Genomic DNA, 21,608 nt, shown 5'->3' with positions numbered 1-21,608 from the left:
GGTACAGAGAACTTGGTAAACCTAGGCTGGACCACATGGAGCTCCCCTTTATTACTAAGCTGGTTAATGGACACCTAAGCAGTGTCCATACCAAAGCAGGCTGCCCCAACCAGCTAGAGAGATGGCAAGAGAGCATGTTTGTCCCCAGTGCCTACTGCTGAGCTGGTCTGAGTTGCAGCCATGGCAATAGTCATGGACCCTACTCCAGGTGGGAAAAGGAAGTGCCTCTAAAAAAAAAAAAAAAAAAGGGCCAAGCAGACCACCCCCAAGCAGGTCAGACTCTGGATGACCTCAGTGTGCTTCTCCTGTGGAAGGAAAAACGCCAAGTGTGCCATGCCTGGGTCTCCTCCGGTGGGAGGAGCACCTAGCAAGCGCTCCATATGCATGAAAAGAGCAACCAGAAGAGACTCCAGGACTGCCTCTTTACTGATTTTATTCTAAGTCATTGCTCTATCCCCTTGAGTAGAAGGCACCAGAGGGACCCAGCCAAAGCCATACTCACTGACTTTAGTACAGTAATTTCTCAATGTCATTGATAGGCTCTGTGACTTTAAGCAAAACGGACATATAATGAGACCAGTTTTACAACAGGCTATTTGATATAAACAGGAATTAAGTTCCTACAGCATCTCATCAATGCTATAAAGTGACTTTGAACAAATGACATTATTTGAGGGCCTGCTGTACATGATGCTCCACCTGCTAGAAACGCATTCTTATTAGTGCCCTAGAACCTTGTTCAGACCACCACCCTCCTCCTCCCTGGGAATGGAGAAGAGTCAGGGAGTTTCTTAACAGTGGCTCCTCCCCTCTAGGTCAACACAGGCCAGTGAGAACTATAGTATGATTTTTTTAATTTATTTTACTTTTAGAGAGAGAGAGGAACATTGATGTGAGAAGCATCAATCAGCTGCCTTCTGCACGTGTCCTGAAAAGGAATCAAACCCGCAACCTAGGTATATATTCTGACCAGGAATCAAACCTGCGACCTTTTGGTGTCCAGGACAGCGTTCCAACCAACTAAGCTACCCAGCAAAGGTCTCATTTCTTATTTTTACTACTCAGCTGTTGTAACTCCCCCCTGCACCCCTCCCAGCCAACAACCATGTTAGACGTGCACAAGAAACTTCCTTGGGACAGAGCGGTACAGTAGAAAGCACCGGGGCTGGTGTCTGGAAGCCAGGGCTCTTTCTAGTCCTGGCTCTACCTTTCAGTGCATGACTTGGACAAGTCACTTCCCCTCTAAGATCTAAGGTAAGGATAACAGCAGCTGGTGTTTGTTGAGCACTCGCTACGTGCTACACACTTTTCTGAGAACCTCACTTGGTGTCATTTGTTCTCATGATAACCATGAAGAGGCTACAGTTGTCAGCCCATCTAGACACGAAAGAACTGAGGTCTAGCAGGGCTGCATAACTGGCCCACAGCTAGTAGGTAACAGAACACGGACTCAAGATTGCTCTGACTTCAGGGGTCTTCTGATACATACAGGTCCTGCATTTCTAAATGACTCCGGCTGGAAAGCTACAAAAGTTGACCAAAGCTCAGTTGGCACAGGTGAATGAGGTATTGTTAGGACGGCAGCACCTAGGGCCTTCTGCACAGCTGTGGAGGGACCCAGTGTGACAGCATGTACCTGGACAGGGCCCGTGGAGAGGTTAGTGGGGCAATGGCTCTGTCCAGTGAAGATGGTCCCTCTGCATTGACTTGTCCTCCAGCCTACCTTTCCTTGATTGTCAACAGAGTAGCCTCAGTGATCATGTTACTTCTCTCTGCCTCTGCAGATGTGCCTCCCCTAGTGCTCACTGTGTGCGTTCAGGATCTGAATAGCTGTTTCTTTTCCAGGCCTTGTTCCGGACAGTGGCCATGATGGTGCCAGACTATGCCCTCATTGGAGAAATCTCTCTCTACTCTATGGGGTTTCTGGACTCCAGAAGGTATGTTACATTGGTTTTCCAGTGGGATCTAAAGGCCCTGAAAGTGTGGCTTTTTGTGTGGTGCATTCAAGGTGGGTTGCCCATTGGAAAAGAGAAATTGAGAAATAGACTTCTGCTCACAAGTTGATGTGAAGGCACCTAGCCCTGGCCTTGGTCCTGATCTGATCCCTGAATGAAAAATGACCCATCTTGCCAAGAAAAGGCCTCCTCTTTCTTTATGTACACCTGGACTTCAATTAAAGAAATCAGCCGCTCATCTGCTTGCCACTCCTCGCTGCAACATGCATGCATGTGCACAGATACACACACATACACATCCTAAATGGCTTAAGACAAGGCTGAAAAACATGAAATTATTCCAAGATTGAAGGGGAAATTTTAACATAATTTAGAATTAACATTGTTATCAATATAACTTTTATTTACTTCAACCAACTGGGTATCTCTCATTCCAGTATTGCCCAGTTTGCTGAGACACACACACAGAGGTGAGTGTCTTTATCACATGCACCCTGAGCTATTAGTATCATTGTAAAATGGCTTCTATTGGCCTATTTCAAATCTTACATTTGTCTTTTTCCATTGTCCTGGCCATAACCAATTAATGTTTTGCTGCCGTAGAGGTCTGCAAAGGCCTCGGTGCGTTTGTGGCCTGGCTGTTCTCCTTGATCCAAGGGACTGCAGACTTCTGAACAGCATGTGCCCCCTTCCTAGGCCAAGTGGCTGTCTCATCACATGAGGCTTAATTTATTTTTTCTGTAAGAGATCTGGATTATGTTGATTTGCCCATTGAATTTATTTATTTACTCAATTGACATCCTTTATTGAGCCTTATGTCCACCCTTGTGCTAGGTGCTGGTAAACAGTACTGTCTGCTTTTAAAATAAATCAGCCTTGTAGAGCAGATTCCCCACCAGGGGATGTGCATCAGTGCATTGATCCCCAACCCCACTGGCTTAGCATAGAAAAGCTTATGTTTCACTCAGGAAAACCCCAAATGGGTGTTTGTGATCAGGGGCAGTTCCTCCTGAAGGTAAGGAACCGGTTTCTTTTATGTCACTGCTGCAACACACGAGCATGAAGGATCCCACAGGGCAAGCCTTTATGGACCGGCCCTGGAAGCGGCATGCCCCCCTGTCATTCCCGTGCCACTGGCGAACACCGGGAGCCGGGGCTAGCCCTGCCTGTGCAGGAGGCTAGGATGTGTGGTCCAGCTCTGTGCCCAGGAAGAGTAAGAAATGGGAGTGCCTGTGAGTATGCGCGTGTTGTGTACTGAGGCTATTGAAGCTTGACCTGGCTTTTAAATCTAAAGAGTAAAGCATGGCCATTAAAAAAATCATAATGTTATAGACGTGAAAAATGTGAGCTTCACTTCAGTGACCCTTAGTCCCACCGTCTGGGGATTAATGATTAACATTAATAGTTTGATGTGTACTCTCCAAATGTGTATGTGTTCATGTGTGTGTGTGTGTGTGTGTACACATACATTCACATAAACATGTAAAAGTACATATACCTATAATCTCTCATACAGTATATTATACATCTGTGTGTGCTTGCTTTTTTTGTTTGTTTTAATTATATCTTTATTGATTTCAGAGAGAGGAAAGGAGAGAGAGGGAGAGAAACATCAATGATGAGAGAGTCATTGATCGGCTGCCTCCTGCACGCCCCCAACTGGGGATCGAGCCCGCAACCCGGGCATGTGCCCTGACTGGCAATCGAACTGTGACCTCCTGGATCCTAGTTCGATGCTCAACCGCTGAGCCCCGCCTGTCTGAGCTGTGCTTGCTTTTTTTTACCCTAATTTTGAGGGTTACAATGCTTCCGTAGCTCATTCCGGCAACTGCGTTAGGAGGCCTTCAAATGACGGGGCTCCCTCGAGTCCACGGGCAGCCTGGTGTCTGAAGGGTCAGGGCACAAGGATGTGGGAGTGTGTACTGAGCAGGACGTGTTCCTCCTGGGGGTGTACAGACACATGTCTTTATCGCCCAGTCTTGCCCAGAAGATCGTGGCAACCTATCGCCTGTGCTCCGAGCAGCTCTCCTCTCAGCATCACTACGACTACGGCATGCGCGCTGTCAAGTCCGTGCTCACCGCCGCTGGCAACCTCAAGCTCAAGTACCCAGAGGAGAACGAGAGTGTCCTGCTGCTCCGGGCCTTGCTTGACGTCAACCTGGCCAAGTTCTTGGCTCAGGATGTCCCTCTGTTTCAGGTATGCGGTGGGACTGGCTCTGGGACTCACCTTCTGCAGGTGAAATGTTTCCCTGGCAACCCCTCCATGCCCTCTCCATCTCCTGACAGCCAGCATCCCTGTTGCCAGCTACCCTCCCCCAAATGCTAAATAATGGTGATGGCAACATCTGTCTAGTTACCAATTTTAATAAAGATGGTTTCACTGACAGGATAATATTACCAATTGGGGGTTTCTACCAAATTTAATTAGTTTCCTTTTATAATTATTTTAATGCCTGCCTTCTTTACCAGGTTGTTAGTGCCATAAAGACAGAAGTCAGGACTGACTTCTCCATTCCCAGTACAATGAATGGAAGATAGCACAGGCGCATTAAATATTTGCTGACTTTTAAAATAATTTGGGAGGGAAATCATGTTGAACAGATGGTGTCAGAGTATGTAATTGTGGATGAGTTATGGTGCAGGACAAAATGAGGTTTGGAATTTTTCGAAGATTTTTGTAGATCTCATTTTAGGACAATGTGAAGGTCACGTAGCTGACAACCCATCCTTCCTACCTTCTCTCAAATTCTGGTCACCAGGGAATTATATCAGATTTGTTCCCTGGAGTTGTTCTTCCAAAGTCCGACTACGAAGTTTTCATGGAAGTGCTGGATGACAACATCAGCAAGATGAAACTCCAACCAGTGCCGTGGTTTATTGGGAAAATTATCCAGGTTGGTTCCTCAGACTCATATGGGCATGTACCTATTTTACTGTTTGCTAAAGTGAGAAACTAGAAAGAACTGTGGCACATTGGAATGGTGACGGCAATCAGAGGTGCCTGAGGAGAGGGCCAGGGAGAGAGAAAGGCGCCTTTCTCTGCTGTGCCTTCCTTTCATTTCCAAGTTGAAGTTTAAAATTCAGTATTTTCCTATGACCATCTTCCTTGAGGTTTCTTTTTTTTTAATTTGGGGGTCTTCCCTTTGGGGCACTGGGCCTTGAATTAGCCCGGACTTTCTCAGTTCGCAGTGATAGAAACCTGGCCTTCGTCAACAAAAGGGAATTTATTCGCTCACCTAGCCTGAATAGTGTAGGAATACGCTGGCCTCAGGCCCGGCAGGATGCAGGTTTCTATATGACACCACCAGGAATCTGTCTCTCTTCTTTTCTGAGCTGTCTGTCTCTGCATTAAAACTTCATTTTTGGTTGGGCCACCGCAGCCTCAGGCTGAGGTTGTCCCTGGTTTGAGCCCAGAAGGGAAAAGAGCTTCACCCTCCAGGTGGCCTCAGCCAACGTCTCAGGATCAGCTGTGAATGGTGCCAAGAGTCACAAGACCATCCCCAAACCAGTGACGGAGGAGATCATTTACACTTTACAGAGCGGGGTCTGGCTCGGAAAGTGCATTTCATCTCCTGAGAGCTCCAGTCAAGTCAGAATAGCAGTCAGGCCTCAAGAGAGGACGTTTCCAATAGAAATGCAATTTGCTAAAATGACACTGTTTCCATTTCCTGCAGGGAACAGGCAAATGGCTGTCAGTTGGGAGGGGGATTGGGGGACGGGTGAAAAAGGTGAAAAGAGTGAGAAGAAATACAGATTGGTTGTTACAGAAGAGTTGAGGGGATGTAAAGCACAGCACAGGGAATGTAGCCAATAATATTGTAATAATGTCTGTGCGGTGCCAGGTGGGCACTGGAAATATCAAGGGGAGCACTGTCAAGTATGTGATTGTCTAACCACTATGCTGTACACCTGGAGCTAATATAAAATATATTGAGTGTAAACTGTCATTGAAAGAAAAAATTTTAATGTAAAAGTAAAAAACAAATAAAATGGATCAATCAAAAAACAAACAAGCAAGCAAATAGAAATGGCATAATGAAAAGATTAGGGGCACTGCAGTCAGAGAGCCTGGTGTTCGAATCCTGGCTCTGCCACTGATAAGCCCAGGCAAGTGACTCCACCTGGTCTGAGCTTGTAATTCCCACCGTTAGAAGGTAGTCAATGATGCCTGGATAAATTAAATGAAATAAGTAAGCCACTTGATGTTTAGCACATAGACAGGTGCAGAGTAAATAGTAATCCCAATCTCTTTATTTTTATTTTTTATTTTTATTTTTTAAATATATCTTTATTGATTTTAGAGAGAGAACAGGAGAGGGAAAGAGAGAGACAGAAACATCAATGATGAGAGAGTCATTGATCGAGCCCGCAACCCGGGCATGTGCCCTGACCGGGAGTCGAACCCCGATCGCCTGGATCCTAGGTCGATGCTCAACCTCTGAGCCACACCCGGCCGGGCCCCAATCTCTTAAATAATCTGAGACACACACACCTTATTTCATCCAAAAGACATTAGACAATTTATCATACAAAAGACTGTGGTTTGCAGAGGCGGATGTGACTGTGGGGATGCCCTTTGACCTTCCATTCCTTATGGACTCTGACTCCCTCGCAGTTCTGGGAGGTCTGCAGTGATTCACTTCTTACACGCTGTCTCCTCTCAGATCTATGAGATGATGCTGGTGAGACATGGCTACATGATTGTCGGAGACCCCATGGGTGGCAAGACCTGTGCTTATAAAGTGCTGGCTGCAGCTCTGGGTGACTTAAACAAAGGTAAGGCTCACATCCCCCGCCTCTGGGGAGGACAGGATCCTCAGTCAGATGGCTGGCTCCGCGTCAGAGCCAGAAATAGAACCTGGCACACAGATCTGCAAGCAGAAAATAAGGGAGGAGGGAGCCTCCAGCGGGATTTTCTGTGTCCGTCATTGAGACTGGAGGAATTTTCTCAATTGCTGAACAGTTGGCTTCTCCAAAGGTTTCCCAGTGAGAGAGAAATTCTAAAAAACAATTATTCTAAAAGCAAATCATTGCATGTTTTCTTTCCCTTTTTTCTCCCCCACTCCCCCTGCTTCTTCCCTCCCTCCCTCGCCCCTTTAATATAGATGATGAGACTTTTTAATCAGACCCAGACCTTGAGCAAGTGACTAAACCTCTTTTAGCCCCTGTTTTTCCAGCTGTAGATGGGATTATTTTGAGATTTATGTGAGATTATGCAAGTAACAAACCTAACACAGTTCCTGCTCAGCAAATGGAAGCTATGTTTATTGCCAGAGAAACAAATTTGGGGGGGGGGGGGGATTTTGTGTGTGTGTTTGTTTTTTGTTTGTGTTTTTGTTTTTGTTTGCTTTTCTATGAAACACAAACCTGTGGTTTTGAAAGCAGAACCTTCCTGGCTGTGCTCACACTATTCCTTCCAGTAGATTATTTTAACATTTTTCCCTAATAACAAAGGATACTTGAGTTGCTGCCGGATTTTTGAGGTTTTTGTTTTGGGGACTAACTTGGCCTTCATAACTAATTTGGGCATTTCAAACCTTAATAATTTTGAGATGTGAATGTAGTTTGGGAAACTAAATGCAAAAGGGGGGCTACCCCATGTCTTTGCTTTGGGATTCTGCAGAAATGGTTCTTTATTTAATTCATGGCGTAGGCACTCCAGCTTTTCCTTACTTGAAGGCTCAGGTAGAAGTGGTTATTTTCTGTTGTTGAGTGCACATGCTGTGCCATCCACCAGCCTGGCGTTCCGGTGGGGCCCCGATGCTGCGCAGCCTGCATTTTTCATGGGCACCTGCTGAGCAGCTAATGAAGGGGTTTCAGGACTAAACTAGCCCTTCAGATAAAAAAGAAAAGTAACCATCATTTTCCAGAATCTTTTTTTTTTAACTCTCACCTAAGAATATTTTTCCCATTGCTTTTCAGAGAGAGGAAGGAAGGGGTGGGAGGGGAGAGAGGGAGAGAGAGAGAGAAACATGGATGTGAGAGAGACACATTGATCGGTTGCCTCCCATACCAGGGTGGCTGTGAGAGCCACGCACATAAAGAGCCTGGTAATGTGGCACCTCTCTCCTCACTGCCAGACTTCTTTTGGGCCCAGGCAGATTTCTTTATCTGACGGGCACATTTGCCCTGTTTGAAATGAGCCTCAGAAGAATACATGGTGAGAAACTAATGGTTGTAATAACCTAACAATCTAAGGCATTGCCTACCCAGATAGTCCCATCTTTAAAAAACTGGGCACAGATTTGATAAGGCTTCTCCTGGGATGGTTTCTCCTCATGATGGTTTCTTGGTCTTTGAGATGGAATTATCTCTTGTCTAATGCTCTGGTCTCACCAGAGCCTTTGTAACTTGGGTTGGACCTTCTTGCCCAGCCAACCAGATGGGGGAGTTTGCAGTGGAGTACAAGATCATCAACCCCAAGGCTATCACCATGGGGCAACTGTACGGGTGCTTTGACCAAGTCAGCCACGAGTGGACAGACGGCGTCCTCGCCAACGCTTTCCGGGAACAAGCGTCTTCCATGTCTGATTATCGCAAGTGGATTATATTTGATGGGCCAGTGGATGCTGTTTGGATCGAAAACATGAACACCGTTCTGGATGACAATAAAAAGGTAGCTACTGAGTCTGATATCCCTTTACATGGGTAGGGTATAGACATTTTTATTGAAGTCCATGATCGATCAACACTTTATAATAAAAAAAAAAAAGTATCACTCTAAGAATAAATTCCCCACAAGGAAGTAAGTTATCAATTGGTGAATTATGCTTCTATTAGTAGTTTCTCTTAGTAGTGGGCAAGCTCTGTGTGCTCAGAGACAATGCTGGCTGGTGGCTAAAAGCCTTGGGGCTGCCATCAGATCGGGCCACTGGCTTCCCAACTGGGCTGTGTTGTCTTGGGAAAGTTATGTGACTCCTGTGAACCTGCTTCCTCATTTGTTAAAAAGTAGTAATAAAACTGGGTAATTAAATAAGGTAGCTCCCAGTACCTGATATGTGGGAGGTATTTCAGTTATTCATTGTACCACAAACTCCCTTAATGCTCAGTGGGTTAAAACAGCCATTTACTTTGCTCAAGATACTGTGGGTTAGAAATTTTGGAAGGGCTCAGCTGGGCTCAGCTAATCCTCATGATATCAGCTGCCGCAGGTGGAGCTGGAGGATCCACACCCCAGAGAGCTTGTTCATCAATGTCTCATTAGCCTCTCCCCCCCCCCCCCCCCGCCTTCTCCAAATAGCACTTCACCCTCCAGGCCTCTCCAGGTGGCTTGGGCTTCTCACTTGGCGGTCTCAGGGTTGTGGCACTTCTTATGTGGTGACTGATTTCCAAGAGGCAATAAGTGGAAGTTTCCATGAAATTAAGAGCTGTGCTTGGGATGGGTACAGCTTCACTTTTTCTGAATCCTGTTGGTCGAAGAAGTCACAAGGCCTGCCCAGATTCAGGAGGGTGGAGGAATGGACTCTCCTCCGTGAGGGAGGTGGGCAGGGTCACACTGCACAAGAGCCAGCGGGTAGGAGCTGCCTTTGGGAATACATTCTGCACGCGGAGTGGAGTGGCTAGAGAGCCAGACAGCCTGGGTTCAGGTCCTGCCCCGCCACTTACCAGTCACGGAACCTCAGACAAGCTACTTAGTCTGCCTGTGCCTCTATCTGTGCCTCAGTTTTATCATCTAAAAAGTGGGGATTAATGCGTCTACCTCACAGTGTTGTTAGGAAGACTAGACAAGTTAACATTTGCAAATCACTTGTAATAGTTCCTGCATATAGCAAGTGCTATGTAACTGTTAAAATAAAATGTGTCACCAGTTCAAGGAAGATTTTCAATACGGAATATATATCATCATCAAATCCATTTTCCTGCTGTGTTTAAATTTCACAGGATGGAGAGTGAGTTATGCTCACTGTGGAAGGCCTAGTCATCCAAATTGCACACACTCACTAATTATAGCATGTGCATAACTTTGATGACATAACAAATAAAAATCGAAACAAATCTTATTACATGATATGGACTATGTTTTACAAATTGTACAAATGTATCAGTTGGTCCTAAGACTAGAAGTACAGAGAGTCATAATCACTGAAGTTCCGGATGACTCTTCTCGGCTTTGGGTGTAAATCGCACTGTCGCAAACATGGGTGTATTTTACTTTTCTTGATGTGGAGACATAGCACCGCTGGTGGCGTGAGCCCCACACAGCTGGGGCCTTCCTGGGGCTGCAGGCAGGCCTGTTTCTAGGCGTGTTTAAGGTGGGGCAGGTAATGTGCAGGGAGCTGTTTATCCACAACTTAGGGAGCGATGCGGTTTCCTCTTCTCCCCCGAGAGGCCGAAGTCACAGGCTGTCCTACTCTTTGGCATGTCGCTGGAACCCTGTTGGCACGCGGGGAGCAGCACCACCGACTTGGTCCGTAGTAGTTGCGCGACTTTCTACAGGGATACGCCTGCTAAACTCGAGGGCTTTCCTTCTCTTCCAGAAAGGATCTGTGGAGACACCCGTGTCACTCTACCCCTTGAGCAGTCCCTAGGGGATCCAGAAGAAGTCTTCTGTGGGCGACCTGGGCAAAGAAAACAGGACAAGGGTGTTCAGTTACGTTCTGTAGTGAACTCTGAGGGAGGAACCGTGAAACGCGGGGTGGTCTGATTAACTTCTCGATCCGTCATCAAAGGCTACAAATCAGACTCCCTGACCTCTCTAAAACGACAGCTCGTCTGACCCTGACTGAGCATTCTGCACCCCCCTCTTCTACTTTCTTTTTCTCCATCTATTTCGCTTATCACCTGTCCCCTCTCAACACGATGTAAAGCCCTAGAGGACAGGGATCATTGTCAGCTTTATTCTAGGCACCTGGCACACAGTAGGAGCTCAAGACCCTTTTGTGAATGGAGGCCTCTTACGGCAGCTGGAGCCCCGCCCTCTGCTTTGCCTTTCAGCTGTGTTTGATGAGTGGGGAGATCATCCAGATGAGCCCCAAGATGAGCCTGATCTTCGAGCCGGCCGACCTGGAGCAGGCCTCTCCAGCCACCGTGAGCAGGTCGGTCCCCTCCCACGCACCCTGTGGGCAGGCGGGGCCTCGCCGACCTGAGCAAGGGCAGAGCTCTGAACATCCACAGGTGTGGTCAAGCCCTGGCAGATCACATACACCATATGTTGTCACTTAGATTTGTCAAAAAATCAGTCCTCAGTGTGCACTGCCGGCAACAGCCTCAGATTAAGCAGGCACTTTGGAAAAGAGTTTGACACTATCTCCCAAGGTTCAACCTCCACACGCCTCCTGGCCCAGCAAGTCTGCTCCTAAGTGTGTACCCCAAAGGAGGCTTTGCCCATGTATAATACAAACCTTTGCCCAAGTACAAGAATTTTCACAGTGGCACAGTCCACAGTAACAAGCACTTGGAAACAACCCAAATACCCATTAACAGGAGTGAATTAATGTATTATAAAGTCACAATTGTAATATTTATATAGCACTCAAAATAAGTGAATTGTGCTGACATGCAACTCTATGGATAAATCTAGGTTAAATATATTAAGGATAAAATCTTAGCAACATTATGTATAAAAGTAAACCCACAATATTACATACATCATAGTGCCCATTTCTAAATTGTTAAAAACTAAAATAAATATATATACACTTTAGGAACATACAGAGTTGCTATAAAGCCATGTAAGAAGGAAAGAAACGCAGGATTTAACAGGCTGTGTTACCTCAGGTGGAAAGCCAGGGGGACAGGATAAAGGAGACCATGTGGTTAGAAGGCTATTGTCAAGATCCTAGCTTCTGTCTGGGTGTTGGGTTCATGGGCACTTACTCCATTATTGAAAACAATTAACTAAGAAAGGCCATGCCTGCTCTGGCTGGGTGGCTCAGTTGGTTGGAACGTTTTCATGCACCAAAAGGTGGTGGGTTTGATCCATGGTCAGTGTGCATACAGGAGGCAGCCAATCGATATTTCTCTCTCACATGGATGTTTCTCTCTCTCTAAAAATCAAGAAAAAACATATCCTTGGGAGAAAATTTTAAAAAAAAAGGAAGAAAGGCCATGCCTGTTAATAATGCATGTGCTAGGAATAATAATCCAATCCTGTGGACCTAAAGTCCATAAAAACATAATAAAATAAAATAATCAGCCCACATTCCCAAAGACAACGTAAGGGGGGAGAAAGAACACATGGCAAATTAGACCAACTTGGGCTCCCAGCCTGGTCATGCCACTTGCTAGCTGTGTGACCTCTTCCAAGTCACTTAGCCTCTGCGCCATGGTCCCCTCATGTCTAAAATGCAGACCATAAGGAGAGATATTTAGAGATGAAGGCCATTAGGCCCTAACATAGTGCCTGACGTGCAATAGGGGATCAATTAATGGTAGCCAGCTTTAGTAAAAAGCAAGAGAGCCCCTGGATGTAACAGACAGAAAGAACACATGCTGCATAAATGTTGCATGTCGGTACGTGGTAATGTGCTAACACTATGGCAGTGATAACAGTTGCCATCGATTAAGAGTTTTCTGTGTACTGAGCATGGTGCTAACCTCTTTACTGGCATTTTATTTAATCATTACAACAGCATTATGAACTACATATTTTTTCATATTCCTCAATTTATAAATAAGGGCATAGAAGTTCAGAAAGAGTAAAAGAAACCTTGCCCAAGGTCACTCAATTAGGATCTGGAGCTGGGATTCAAACCAGGTCTCTATGGCTCCCATGACCCACGCTTCACTAGTCTCCACCCTTCCTGACGAAAAATCTGTGCACCTTCCCTGTGGCCAGGAGCTGGTGAGGGTCTGTGACCTGACCCAGCTCAGCCCCTCACCTCACCGTGACTGCAGCATTTACCTCACCCCTATGGGCTTAGGAGACCAGGCGGGTCTCTCTCTGTGCTTGCCAGGTGTGGGATGATCTACATGGAGTCCCATCAGCTTGGCTGGAAGCCCCTGAAGGACTCCTACATGGACACCCTGCCTTCCACTCTCACTGAGGAGCACAAGGAATTGGTGAGACCCCCGGGTCGCTTTCCTTTCCCTCCCTCCCCGGCTCCCTACTCTCCATCTCAAAGGCCTTTTAAGAGAGTCTTCACCTCAATATTTGAGGAGGCAAGAAGGGGCAGAGATTTCCCTACCTGTTCCCACTTTTCTTGTTTCCTGGCTGCCATTTCTCCCGCTTTCTTCCCCATGAGCTGGAGAATGGGGCAGTGAGGTCACTCTCTCCTTTCCATCACCCCTCACCGCCCCCCGCCCCCCGCCCCCAGCGGAGCATACTGGTGCTTGAGATACATCTATATGATGGCAGGGGTGTCACCCCTTCCCCATTGCTCCACCAGCAGACGAGTCTCTAGGAATTGCTCTAGAGCTGGATGGAGTTAGGAAGACATGTGTTCCCTTCTGCACCTGCCACTCCCCATCCCAGGAACCTAGACTCCATACCTCTCACCCCTAGGGAGCTGGGATCAGTTAGAAATGCTTTTTTTTTACAAAAAATATGTTTTTATTGATTTCAGAGAGAGGAAGGGAGAGGGAGAGAGAGAGAGAAACATCAATGGTGAGAGAGAGTCATTGATCAGCTGCCTCCTGCACACCCCCGACTGGGGATCGAGCCTGCAACTTGGGCAAGTGCCCTGACTGGGAATCCAACTCCTGGTTCACAGGTTGATGATGCGCAACCACTGAGCCACGCTGGCCGGGCTAGAAATGCTTTTATTGCAGCAGGGCTTGCATTCCCTTCTTCCCTTCCTGAGGGGGCGTGAAGGCTCAGCTGAGGTGGGTGCTGAGCACATTCTCAGTCCAGGGATCAGGAAGGGGGAGCCCGGACTGGTGCAGCCTCTCATCTTTCCCTGCGTTGACAGATTTCCCTGCAGAAGTTTCCCACTGATGAAGCCAAGAGGGTTTTATTCCCACGGTGGGTCTGCTCTAGGGAACTCTGTAGGATGGCCCCATTTCCGTCACGTTTACATACATGTGCAATATATATATATATGAGCACGTGCATTTACACAGACGCGTGTCGTATGCACATTCAGAGACCGTTCTACACACAGGCGCAGGACGCTTTGGGGGCTGTGCAGCGGCCTTAGCACTGAGTCAGCTCCTTAGCGCCTGTGACACTGACCTGGCCTGCTTTCCTCTCCAGCCTCGTCACCCACCCTCCTTCTCAGCCTCAGTTCATTATGCCCCAGCCTCGTGTCTCGTTTCTATTCCTAGAAAACGCCAGGTTTCACCACGGAGGCAGGGGCCTTGTCTGTCTTGTCCATCTTTTATCCTCGGGGCCCACTGCACTGCAGTTACTCAGTCAATATTTGTTGACCGAGTGAATGTACCCCCATCCGTGTGTGTGTGCTCATATATTCATATGTTCATATAATGCGCCTATACATACAGGCCTACCCCCATACAGGCATGTGCACCTATGAATGCATTTATTTAATGATGATGTACTTCCAAAAAAAGATTCAAGATAATGTATGGTGGTACTCACAAGTAAATTATAAGAAAAATGGGGAAAAAAACTAAAATAAGGGGAGGAAGTAAGTCAAGTAATTTTTTAAAGAGTAAATGGGGTGGGGAGCAGAGACAAGAGACTAGAATTATTAAACCCACAAGTTGGCGCGTGCATCCAGACAGGGAGCCACTGACAGCGAGCCTTGAACTTAGCCCTGCACGTCCTGAGGCCACTTTACACAGGAGTCCTGCCTTTCAAATGCCAGTCATTTGCAAATTGATTGTTTAGAATTCCTCGCATTTTATAGAAACAAAGTCAGATATTATGTTTGGGTCCTAAAACTACTTCATGTGTCCTGCGGCTGAGCCACTGTAGCCTCACGCTGAGTATCCAGCTCTGGGCAGTAGAATGGGAGGAGAGGGGATGGCCTGTAGACTGCACAGTTCATTAAGCGGGAAGCTGGGGGCAGGGGCCTTGGTACCTGTTGTTTTTCCCGAATAAAGATGCCCTCAAAGTAATCAGCAACCTTACCAGCATCTCCAGCCTCCCCAAGGTATTCCAAGCTCTTGGTCTTCATTTTTTAAAAATTTATCTTTATTATTGAAAGAATTACAGCTGTCCCCTTTTTCCCCCACTGACCCCTTCCACCCCGCCCCCACCCCCCACCCCAGGCCTTCACCACACCATTGTCTGTTTCCATGGGTTATGCATTTATACATATAAATTCTTTTTGATAACATCTTTAAATGTCACTTTCTACGTTCAGGTCAATGACATGTTCATGTGGCTTGTCCAGCCCTGCCTGGAATTTATTCGCCTTCAGTGTAAATTTGTGGTCCAAACATCTCCCACCCACCTGGCCTTCTCAATGATGAGACTGTATTCCTCGCTGCTAGGTAAGTGCTTCCAGATGGGGGTGGGGGGTGCCCTGTTTTTCCCCCATGAGTTACAGCGAGATCGGCAGTTTGACCTAGAACAAGCAATCCTTTGGACTGTAGATAGCAGAGGTTGGTGGAAAGAGTCCATGTATTTTGGTTTTAGCCTTGATCTTGGATTGGTTTTCTGGAATTCGTGTGCACATTACCCTACCTTTTCTCAGTCTTAGGTTCCTCATCTGCACAATGGGAGTTAAAATTCCTGTCCCTTTTTACCTAACAAGGATATCGTGGAAGGAAATATATCTCAGAAAAAAGATTCTGAAAAAATTAGATAGGAAGTTAAGAAAATATACAATTACAGAAATCTGAAGTACATGGGTAGACTATAAAAGAACTGATCACATTAGTCTACAAACTGGGGAACTTCTCCGGACATGGGAAGTGTGTAAGTCACGGAACCATTGGTTTAGATGTGCCTGAGAAGTCCCCTGTAACTGTTTCACATAAATCAGATTTCATTGAATTCTACTGGAAATGACAAAACATATGTCCACTTGGAAAACTTTTATTAGATGCCATTTCTTTCTCAAAATCACCCGTAGCTCAAACTTGCAATGCATCTTCTTTCTTCTGCTACATTAACATATTTTCTCAGCCCATTTCTTCCAAAGGCATTATAGGTGTAGAGCAAAAATGTAACATGGTGAACAATCGAATATAGACTTTCTTTCGCTAAATATTAATTTGGTTTTCTAAAATTAAAATTTCACAATTTTTCAGAAACGCACAGATTGCATACAATGCCATATATTTGCATTAATATTTATAAATTTTGGGTATTTTCCCTAGCTGTTTCTTGTTCTTGTGTAGAATCTCCTCCAGGAAAGAAGGCGCCATCATGAAAAATGGACTCACTGTCCCTACCACTGAGGGACCTAATCTCTTGCCTTCCAAAATCTATAGCTATGAATCCTCCAGAAGTACTCAGATACATGCAACTACTACAAACTGGGGGCTGGGTTTGAACACACACCAATCTGATTTCAGAACTCTAACTTTTTACTCTGTGGATGTGAAAATGTAAGAACATGATCACTGTGGTTCGACAAGGTCTTGGAATAAAGAGCAGTAAATACATTTTTTAGCCTTTTATTTTGAAATAATTTTATAGTTAGAGAAAATTGCTAAATGAGTATTGAGTCACATATCCCTTCATCTAGCTTTTTTAAATGTTAACATCTTATATAACCAAGGTACAACTATCAAAATAAGGAAATTAACCTTGATACTATCTGTTCACTATGCTATACACTTTATTTGAATTTGACCAGTTTTTCCACAAGTGTCCTTTTTCTGTTCCAGAATCCAATTCAAGATGCCACATTATATTTAACTCTTGACCTCCTTGGTCTCCTCCAACCTATGACAGTTCCTCTGTCTTTCCTTGTCTTTCATAACCTTGTCACGTGATAAATACTGTCCAGTTACTTTATAGAATGTCTCTCAATTTGTTTGCCCCGTGTTTTCTCATAATTAGGTGAGGTCATGCCTTTTTAGTTCCAATACCCCTGAAGCGACAATGTGTCTTCCTCGCACCATCAGGGGCACACGATGTTGATATACCTTGTTGTTGGTGAAGGCTCTGGTCACAGTTAACTTTGACCAGAGCCACGTTTCTCCACCGTAAAGTTACTATTTTTTTTCTTTGTATTTAATAAGTGTCTTGAGGAAGATCATTTGAAACTATGCAAATATCCTCTTTCTTCTCAAACTTCACCCGCTGATTTTAACATCACTGGTTGGTCTTGCCTACATATCTAGAGTCATCAAATTCATAGAGACAGAAAGTTGAATGGTGGTTGCCAGAAGGAGGGAAGGAGGGAAATGGGGAGTTAGTGTTTAATGGGGACGTAGTTCTGGTTTTGCAAGATGAAAAGGCTCTGGAAATAGATGGTGGGCTTGGTCGCATAACAGTGTGAATGTGCCTGCTACACTGCCCTGCACACTCAGAAATGGTTAGTGGTAAATTTTATGTTATGAGTCTCTTACCACAATAAAAAAAAATTTAAAAGAACTGGGAGAAAATGTATGTCGCTCAACAAAGGGTCTGGCACGGGATGGACAGACACCCAGCCAATATCAACCCTCCACCAGGCCCCTTGCAGACAGAGCACCAGTTCGAGTTGTTTGTATCTGCCATGCTCCGCAGCTTTTCCTCAGGTTCCCTTTTCTTGCTTTCAGATGAAATCAGGGAAATAAAAGAAGATGAAGGTGAATCTGAAGGCCTGACGAGCCAGCAGATCTTCCTCTGGCTGCAAGGCCTGTTCCTCTTTGCCCTGGTGTGGACCGTGGCCGGCGCCATCAACACGGACAGCAGGAAGAAGTTCGACGTGTTTTTCCGCAACCTGATCATGGGCATGGACGACAATAACCCGAGGCCCAAAAGCGTCAAACTCACCAAAAACAACATCTTTCCAGAAAAAGGTAACTTTGTACCTTTAAAAACATTTTTTTGTCTTATTATAATTGTTTGAATCCTACGTTCCAAACCCCACAAAAACGTGTGGCCCAGGTAAGGCCTTTCAGAAGCCGGGGAAGGCCTGTGGCTTGCCAGGCGGGTCCACGTCCTCGGGCCGGCCCATGTGTGCAGAGATGGGGCTCTTACGGGGTATTTTAAATACTTCTTTAATTTAGAAAAAGTTGATGTAACATTTTTTTTTCTTTGTAAAATTACCTGTAATGCTTTCAGTCAAACAGGCCCCAGGAAACAGAATGAGAGCTGTAGCCACTTTTGTTTGTCTTAACCCCTTCTAGTCCTGTTCTGTGCGTTTACATGGGTCGTATTGTGATTATGGTGTTAATATTCCTTTTAATTTTGTCATTGAAATCTAAGATGACATTGAAACATTTACCACTTTGCTATATACATCATCTTCAAAATGATCACTTTAGTGCTCTGTTAATATTGTCTTGTATGCGTGACATCATCTACTGAGAGATGGAAAGATATTTTTTTCAGTAGCTTTTACTATTTTTTTCTTACCCACCCACCTAATACATTACATAAAATTTAGGAAATAGAGAGAAAGGAATAGAAGAAAACAGATGGATGGTAATCCCTCTATCTGGAAATAATACTCTTATTTTTTTCTTCACGTTTTTCCTATATTTCTATAACAAAAAGAGGATCATACTATAAATACTTCCAAATAGTTTGTAAAAGAGTATATGCAGGGCCAAGAGGGAGCTTCCTGAGGGGGTGGTAATGTATGTATTAGGAGAGATTTGGGTTACACAGCTATGTGCATTTGTCAAAACTCAGCGAATGTACGCTCTTTCCCCAGGAGCCCTCTTCACTGCTACGTGGTCATCTGTCAGAGGCCATGCACGGAGGGCCTGGACCAATCCATTAGTTAGATAGTAAAATGTTCATTTTCCCCCCCTTTTTTGGGAGGAAGGGGAATTTTCTTTTTCTTTCTATCTTTTACCATGGTAAAAATAAATATTATAAAAATTTACCGTGTTAACCATTTTTAAATGTACAGTCCCGTGGTATTAAATACATTGACATTGTGCGACCATCGCCACCTTCCATCCCCAGAACATTTTTCATCTTTCCAGACTGAAACTCCATACTCCTTAAACAATAACTCCCCATTTCCCTCCTTTCCCAGCCCCTGGCAACAACCACTTAACTTTCTGTCTCTGTAAGTCTGACTACTCTAGGAACCTCAAATATATAGAATCACATAGTATTTGTCTTTTTTGACTAATTTGTTTCACTTAGCATAATGTCTTCCAAATTTATGGGTGCTGTAGCATGTGTCAGAATTTCCTTCCTTTTTATGGCTAAATAATATTCCATTGTTTATTGTATAGACAACATTTTGTTTACCCATTTATCCATTGATGGATGCTTGGGTTGCTTTTATCTTTTGGTTATCGTGGTGAACATGGGTGTGAAAATATCTGTTTGCATCTCATGCTTTCAGTTCTTTTGGGTATATGCCCAAAAGTTGAGTTTCTGGATCATATGGTAGGTAATTCATGTTTACTTTTTTTGAGGAACTGACATAATGTTTTTCATGCTGGTTGCACCATTTTACATCCCGACCAGCAATGCACAAGCATTCCAGTTGCTCCACATCCTCAGGTTCTGTTTGGTTTTGTTTTGTTTACAGTAGCCATCCTGATGGGTGTGAAGTTCATTCTTAATATTTTAAGAAAAATATGAATAGATCATATAATAAAAAAGATATAACTCCCGGAAACTACCGATCATATTATTTTCTCTATCGCTTTGCCTTGGTCTGTTATGTTTGGAATCATGCAATATGTAGGCTTTTCAGATTGGCCTCTCTTACGTAGTAAGTTTCTGTCATGTCTTTTTGTGCCTTGTGAGCTCCTTTCTTTTTATCACTGAATAGTGTTCCATTGTATAGATATTTATTGATTCCCCCACTGAAGGACATTCTTGCTTACTCCATTTTTTGAAAAGTAGGAATAAAGCAGCTGTAAACATTTGCGTAAAGGTTTTTGTGTAGATGTAAGTTTTCAGTTCATTTGGTGAATACCTTGGGACACAAGTAGTGGATCATATGGTGAGCCTGTGTTTAGCTTTGTAAGAAAGTGCTTGTCTCCCAAAGTGGCTGCACCATTTTGTGTTCCCACCAGTAATGAATGAGAGTTCTTGTTTCTCTACATCTTTGTCAGCATTTGGTGTTGTCAGTGTTTTGGATTGTAGCCATTCTAATAGGTGTGAATTAATAGCTCATTGTTGTTTTAATTTGCATTTCCCTGATGACATATGATGTTGAGCACCTTTTTATATGCTTATTTGCCATCTGTATAACTTCTTGGGTGAGATTCTTTTCAGGTATTTTATCCACTTTTTAATTGGGTTGTTTGTTTTCATATTTTGTTGAGTTTTAAGAGTTCTTGCCCAGCCGGCATGGCTCAAAGGTTGAGCATCAACCTATGATCCAGAAGATCATAGTTCAATTGCCATCAGGATACATGCCCAGTTTTCAGGCTCGATCCCCAGGGCGGGGCGTGCAGGAGGCAGCCGATCAGTGATTCCCTCATCATTGATGTTTCTATCTCTCTCTCTCCCTCTCCCTTCCTCTCTCCAAAATAAAAAAAATTAAAATAAGAAAAAAATAGTTCTTTATATATTTTGGATATGAGTTCTTTATCAGGTATATATTCCACAGTCATTTTCTCCAAGACTGTGGCTTGTCTTTTCACTCTTTTAACAGTGTCTTTTGCAGAGCAGAAGTTTTTAACTTTAATGAAGTGTAACTTATCATATTTTCCTTTCACGGACTGTGATTTTTGTGTTGCACATAAAAAGTCACCCTAAAATCCGATGTCACCTAGATTTTTTCCTGCGCTGTCTTCTAGAAGTTGTAGTTTTGTGTTTACATTTAGATTTGTCCTCCAGTTTGAATTTATTTTTGTGAAATGTATAAAATTTATGTCTTGATTTTTTCTCATAGATATCTATTCATTCTAGAGCCAGTTGTTGAAAAGATCATTCTTCCCGTTTGATTTGCCTTTGCTCCTTTTGCAAATATCACTTCGCTATCTTTGTGTGGGCTTATTTCTGGTCCCTCTTCTACTCTGTTCCATTGAGCTATTTGCCTCGTCTTTCTCCAAGTAATATTTAATTCCCGCAGTTTCATACTCAGTCTTGAAGTTGGTAGTGTCAGTCCTCCAACTTTGTTTTCCTTCGATATCGCATTGGCTATTCTGGTTCTTTCACCATTCCATATAAACTTCAGAAACACTTTGTTGATATCCACAAGATAACTTGCTAGAATTTGTATTGGGATTGTGCTGAATCTATAGATCAAGTTGAAAAGAACAGACATCTTTAACAATTTTAAGTCTTCCCAACAATAAACATGGATTGTATCTCCATTTATCTAGGTCTTCTTTGATTTCCTTCATTCAGATTTTGTAGTTTTTCTCATGTCCCTCTTGTACATTTTTTATTAGATTTTTACCTAAATATTTCGTTATTTTGGTGTAAATGTAAATGGTGTTGTTTTTTTTATTTCAAATTTCAGTTTTTGTTTCTGGCATATAGGAAAGCAATTGACTTTTGTATATTAACATTGTATCCTATAAATTGCCATAATCACTATAAATTCCAGGAGTTTTTTTGTTGATTTGTTTTTGGATTTCTTGAGTAGGTAATAATGTCATGGTTTTATTTATTTCTTCTCAGTTTTTTATTTCATTTTCTTGTCTTATTACTTTAGCTAGGACTTCCTATATGATGTTGAATAATAGTGTTAAGATGGAGCATCCTTACCTTGCTCCCAATCT

The 21,608-nt window shown here is 44.0% G+C and overlaps 1 protein-coding gene across 1 annotated transcript in view; it reads left to right on the top strand.

Annotated features, from left to right (window-relative positions):
- The window catches only part of DNAH3 (dynein axonemal heavy chain 3), a 147,512-nt gene that overhangs the window by 69,269 nt on the left and 56,635 nt on the right, over positions 1-21,608 (top strand). Inside the window, exons 33-41 of the mRNA XM_087815176.1 lie at positions 1,846-1,937; positions 3,933-4,152; positions 4,715-4,849; positions 6,620-6,731; positions 8,330-8,571; positions 10,890-10,990; positions 12,851-12,956; positions 15,164-15,293; positions 17,517-17,759. Coding sequence (XP_087671302.1) covers positions 1,846-1,937; positions 3,933-4,152; positions 4,715-4,849; positions 6,620-6,731; positions 8,330-8,571; positions 10,890-10,990; positions 12,851-12,956; positions 15,164-15,293; positions 17,517-17,759 — 1,381 coding nt within the window. The remainder of the gene's footprint in view (positions 1-1,845; positions 1,938-3,932; positions 4,153-4,714; positions 4,850-6,619; positions 6,732-8,329; positions 8,572-10,889; positions 10,991-12,850; positions 12,957-15,163; positions 15,294-17,516; positions 17,760-21,608) is intronic.

Source organism: Miniopterus natalensis, chromosome 3 (assembly GCF_054644295.1).
Source record: "Miniopterus natalensis isolate mMinNat1 chromosome 3, mMinNat1.hap1, whole genome shotgun sequence".
NCBI classification, from domain to species: Eukaryota; Metazoa; Chordata; class Mammalia; order Chiroptera; family Miniopteridae; genus Miniopterus; species Miniopterus natalensis.
Note: the sequence above shows the minus strand (reverse complement) of the source record. Positions and strands in the feature narration are given on the sequence as shown.